This window comes from Mizuhopecten yessoensis, unplaced genomic scaffold (genome assembly GCF_002113885.1).
Source record: "Mizuhopecten yessoensis strain PY_sf001 unplaced genomic scaffold, ASM211388v2 scaffold1749, whole genome shotgun sequence".
NCBI classification, from domain to species: Eukaryota; Metazoa; Mollusca; class Bivalvia; order Pectinida; family Pectinidae; genus Mizuhopecten; species Mizuhopecten yessoensis.
In genome coordinates this window covers 102,274-108,161 of record NW_018404202.1, presented here as the reverse complement: position 1 = coordinate 108,161, position 5,888 = coordinate 102,274, and the positions used below count along the sequence as shown (strand labels likewise).

The window sequence follows — 5,888 nt, the reverse complement described above, 5'->3', positions numbered from 1 at the left end:
TACAGACGGACTGAGGGACATTATTTACTGTACCTATACAGACGGACTGAAAGACATTATTTACTGTACCTTTACAGACGGACTGAGGGACATTATTTACTTACCTATACAGACGGACTGAGGGACATTATTTACTGTACCTATACAGACGGACTGAGGGACATTATTTACTGTACCTATACAGACGGACCGAGAGACATTATTTACTGTACCTATACAGACGGACTGGGGGACATTATTTACTGTACCTATACAGACGGACTGAGGGACATTATTTACTGTACCTATACAGACGGACTGAGGGGCATTATTTACTGTACCTATACAGACGGACTGAGGGACATTATTTACTGTACCTATACAGACGGACTGAGGGGCATTATTTACTGTACCTATACAGACGGACTGAGGGGCATTATTTACTGTACCTATACAGACGGACTGAGGGGCATTATTTACTGTACCTATACAGACGGACTGAGGGGCATTATTTACTGTTCCTATACAGACGGACTGAGGGGCATTATTTACTGTTCCTATACAGACGGACTGAAGGACATTATTTACTGTACCTATACAGACGGACTGAGGGGCATTATTTACTGTACCTTTACAGACAGACTGAGGGGCATTATTTACTGTACCTATACAGACAGACTGAGGGACATTATTTACTGTACCTATACAGACGGACTGAGGGACATTATTTACTGTACCTATACAGATGGACTGAGGGGCATTATTANGGGCATTATTTACTGTTCCTATACAGACGGACTGAGGGGCATTATTTACTGTTCCTATACAGACGGACTGAAGGACATTATTTACTGTACCTATACAGACGGACTGAGGGGCATTATTTACTGTACCTTTACAGACAGACTGAGGGGCATTATTTACTGTACCTATACAGACAGACTGAGGGACATTATTTACTGTACCTATACAGACGGACTGAGGGACATTATTTACTGTTCCTATACAGACGGACTGAGGGACATATTCTGTGGGAGAATGAACTGATCGAGGCCCGTACTTAAAACACAGCACCCTGCTTTGTAATGGACAGCTACTGAACAATGTACCGTTAATGAAATATGCAGCATGAGCTATGGTCTTTCATGCATGAACGCATATTAAATATTGTTAACCTACTGGAAAGGTAGCGGTATTGTTACCTTATTTGGAAATGTACATAATTGTCATGTCCAAATACTGATCTAGTGAATCCTTGGTATTTACCAGTCAGTCCACTTTGATCATTTGAAGCAGGAACATGTGATTCTAAGGCGACGACATTATCTCTTTCAACATCATTTTGGAACATTGTTAATGTAAAGACATATTAATTAACACAACACATTGAACAGAGAGCAAAAGTTAAAGTTTACTTAAATGGAATTTTAATTACGTGCATCAGGAAAAATAACTTGAAAAAATAACTGCAACAGAGGGAAAATCAATTAAAACCTCACCGGTGGATGTTCACTTATGTCAGAAAATGTTTATTGGATTAATTCTACCTCCAAGTATGGATCACTGTGTGTGAAGATCTGTTGAATTATTCCTGAATCAAGACTTGTGTTTTTCTATATCATCAATATTCATATTTTATAATAATTATTGGATGACTGTTTTTTCTCTCCCAGTAAGTTTCACAGCATTCTGTTTGATTAATTTATTCACAAAGATTTTCTCCTCAATAAACTTAAACAGTGGACAGCTGGATTATTTCTGGATCAAATATTGCATTCTGTGGCGTTTCAATGCATTATATTTTATTGTTAATTTTTATCATATTTAAATGTACATATAAACAAAAGTCATATGTTATTAATGAATTGTTGATTTTCTGGTGCTAAATTATTTTTGTTACCTGTAGCTGTCAATTATCAGGCCAGTAGCTGTCCATTATCAGGCCAGTAGCTGTCAATTATCAGGCCAGTAGCTGTCCATTATTAGGCCAGTAGCTGTCCATTATCAGGCCAGTAGCTGTCCATTATCAGACCAGTAGCTGTCCATTATCAGGCCAGTAGCTGTCCATTATTAAACATAATAATGGACAGCTACGGCGTAATAATGGACAGCTATAGGTACTTCATTGAACATTCAACTATGATGTACAGCGAGAACAAAGGATGATGTCGTAACTGTGTTTTAAGATGAAATAAAGAGATTTGGATATTTTTTTTGATATTTGCAGCCCTAATCTTTACACGACGAAAACTCATCTGGTTGAAACACTGGAGAGTCGATGTTTTATTTCCACTCAAACATATTTTAGAAGAAATTCTTTTACTAATTCGTAAAAACAAAGTAAGTTCAAGATTCAAACTATTCAAACATATTTAAACTTGATAATATATTGCTATTTTCATACGTAGCAACGCATGTACGATATTATCATTTGATAAAAAAATGACATTTGTTTTGCTGTGTTAGAGTTAAAGTTGACATATTCTGCACACGAAAATCATCATGATATCTCATTTGAATACACAATTAAGTATGCAAACATAAAGCATCCAGTCTACGGGACATCAGTAATAATCCTAGCTTACTGATACACCCAACACACAAACATCAGTAATAATCCTAGCTTACTGATACACCAACACACACACATCAGTAATAGTCCTAGCTTACTGATACACCCAACACACAAACATCACTAATAATCCTAGCTTACTGATACACCCAACACACAAACATCAGAAATAACCCTAGCTTACTGATACACCCAACACACAAACATCAGTAATAACCCTAGCTTACTGATACACCCAACACACAAACATCAGTAATAATCCTAGTTTACTGATACACCAACACACAAACATCAGTAATAATCCTAGCTTACTGATACACCCAACACCCAAACATCACTAATAATCCTAGCTTACTGATACACCAACACACACACATCAGTAATAGTCCTAGCTTACTGATACACCAACACAAAACCATCAGTAATAATCCTAGCTTACTGATACACCAACACACACACATCAGTAATAGTCCTAGCTTACTGATACACCAAAACACAAACATCAGTAATAGTCCTAGCTTACTGATACACCCAACACACAAGTATCATTTAAATAGAATCTTTAATAAAGACTCCGGCGTCTCGGCTCCCTACAAAAGTTACATTATACACCTTGATAGATATACAAGTAAGATGTGTCTCACAATATAATGATACGATGAACCGGAGAAGGAACAAGAAACGCAGAACCAAATTTATCAAATATGAAAAAGTGAAGTGGAATTTTTGAAAAATTAACAAAGACAATTGTCTGTTTTCATTTTATTCAATGTTCAGATTGCATTTTATTTTACTACTGCCTGGTGCTCATTTTACTTATAACGTCACCTTACTTATCGCACTGGGTATGTACTCCTTTGAGCTATTTTACAAAATAATAATAATAAGTGACATCTGCCGAAGACGAGTGAGTAATACCGAATCAAAGGTATTTTTATAATTCGCACAATTGAAATTTAAATCTCAATAGAAATACAGGTAATATGTGCAAGACAACACAGCCGAACTACGCGTTTACCTTATCACCGCACGGAGTTATATCACGTAATCGTCTGTCGTCAGTACACGAGAGAGTTCCGGCCCAGAGCACACCTGTCAGGTACACGGATGGGTCGTGTGTAGTGTGAGTGCTAAATGAGCAGTGTAGTTGTTTTTTCTAGTGGCAATGCGTACTATCACTTGTAGTGTGTGCGTAGTCTCAACTTTATTATAGAAGTTTTGATAAAAATTCATATATGATCGATGTTCGAAGTTTTAAACTTAGACAAATGGAGATATAATTGTATAACAAGTAAAACAAATCAGTAACCCTTGCGAGGGTTATTGTTACTAGTACTACAACTTAGACATAAACAGTTTTCTATCAAAACATGTTTATTCACCTTTGTATGAACTGGTTGAGATGAACTGGCAGATGTAAACTGAATGTTTAACTATTAATTGAATATTATATTCATACCGAATTAACAATAAATTACATGAGGAATATGTACATGTTCCGATTAAATATTTTCCATCGTTAATGATTTTATGTAACAAAGAAACACATAAAAGTGAGTGCCTGATATGTTCTCTATGTTCTTTATAGTGATATAGTGCTCATATATACGTTTTTGCACGTATAATGCAATGAATGTATACCTGTTGGTGTTCTGCATTGACCTACTAATGTTTCAATATATGTCTCCTTACTTAGAATTTCTAGTGATTGTGTGAAAAGAACCGCGTACATGGCCAACATCAATATATATATTTGTTCTCACAACCACTATAACTTCCCTCACACAAAACTCATTGGATTAAACCTATTAGGAGTAGGTAAACGTTTGTGGTACCCAGTTACACCATGTACGTCATTTCATTGGTCTATCTGTCAATGAAGACGTCATGTAACAACGTTTTGCGACTTAATGCGATTGTTTCCCTCATTAGAGACATACATAATGTATTTTTATTGGAAACGTGTGGTTTTCCAGATAAAAGATATCATGTTAACGTTATGGGAAAAAACGCATTCGGAAACACCGGTCATCAAACACCGGACAGAACATGCCTGACACGAAATAGAAGGCACGTAACTCAAACGTGATGATTAGGCATTATTCTATGGGGTAGACATGGTATGTCATAACGCGCTGCCGGGAAGGACTAGTTTCAATCGGAGCATGATTTTAGCAACATTGGCTGTGTTTCGATATATTTTAACTAGTTTGTGCAAGATTCTAAACACTTTTGCAATTGATAAATATTGAAATACCACGTGATATATTTGTTTTTAGTTCAAAGTCCGCACACAGATGACGTAGGCTATAGGTGTGAGATCACTGCTTTATCACTCGTTCGTACATAAGGATGTACGCGTTCCGTTCACCTAGGACAGTTTCCAGAGTACATTCTGTGACCATGGTGTCATTGAATGTGTACCATGTGTCATTGGTCTCGTTGGTTGATTCTGGAGCAGAAACTTCCACCAATTGCTGTTCATCCAACTTGCTATCATGTTGTTCCATTTCTTTCCAGAAATTTAAGATTTCATCCACAAAACTTTCTGGATCTCGCCACTCGTTGCTAAGGAACTTCTTCTCCATTGCGTCTTCTCGGTGTCCAGTCGTTCGCACATGCGCCGTGTAGTGACCTCCATGGATTGAGCCAACATGACATACCACACCATACAGGCGATACATTGTATCCGGCTCTGTGTCTGATCCACTTTTGTCCTGAAGGTAAAGGAAATAACAAACAAATCAGAAACAGAACAAAAATAAAAACATGACATAATGCACGGCTATGAGGAGGTTAGCTTGGACAATATAAAAATATCAGAGAATTCAATTACTCGTGGACATTCACTCAAACTTGGAAAAGTGTTCTCTGGATCAAACAGTAGTCAAAATCGCTTTTCAAATAGGGTAGTGAATAAGTGGAACTCCTTATCAGAGGGAACAGTTACAGCGAGCTCTGTGAACATATTTAAGAGTAACCTGAACACTGACTGGAAAGAGAGAGAAAAGGACAACACATCCAATGTGTGAATTAAGAGATGTGACTCTACAGTGAGACCTTTTTAAAACATAACCATCTACCGCTAGCGTAGCGAAAACATGAAAGAATTGATGTACAAGATTTCAATTGGGCCAATACGAGCTTTAAGGTGGCTCGACACATCGTCATCAGCGTCCATTTTCGTGACATACTTCCGGAAAAAGTACAGCTAGGACTCAATTATCTTAATCGAAATGTGCATGTACACCGTGTCGTCATTTCCGTATTGCGTATCGGGCATTCAATATCGTAGTGCAAATTATAGTAACACCTGCTGGGCCGTTTTCGTTTAAAC

At 37.2% G+C, this 5,888-nt stretch overlaps 1 protein-coding gene across 1 annotated transcript in view; it reads right to left on the bottom strand.

Annotated features, from left to right (window-relative positions):
• Positions 1-4,243: 4,243 nt before the first annotated feature.
• Positions 4,244-5,888, bottom strand: part of LOC110440257 (ubiquitin carboxyl-terminal hydrolase 16-like) — a 29,564-nt gene continuing 27,919 nt past the window's right edge. The window contains exon 14 of the mRNA XM_021483224.1: positions 4,244-5,268. Within this exon, the coding sequence (XP_021338899.1) occupies positions 4,873-5,268 (396 nt within the window). The 3' untranslated portion in view covers positions 4,244-4,872. The remainder of the gene's footprint in view (positions 5,269-5,888) is intronic.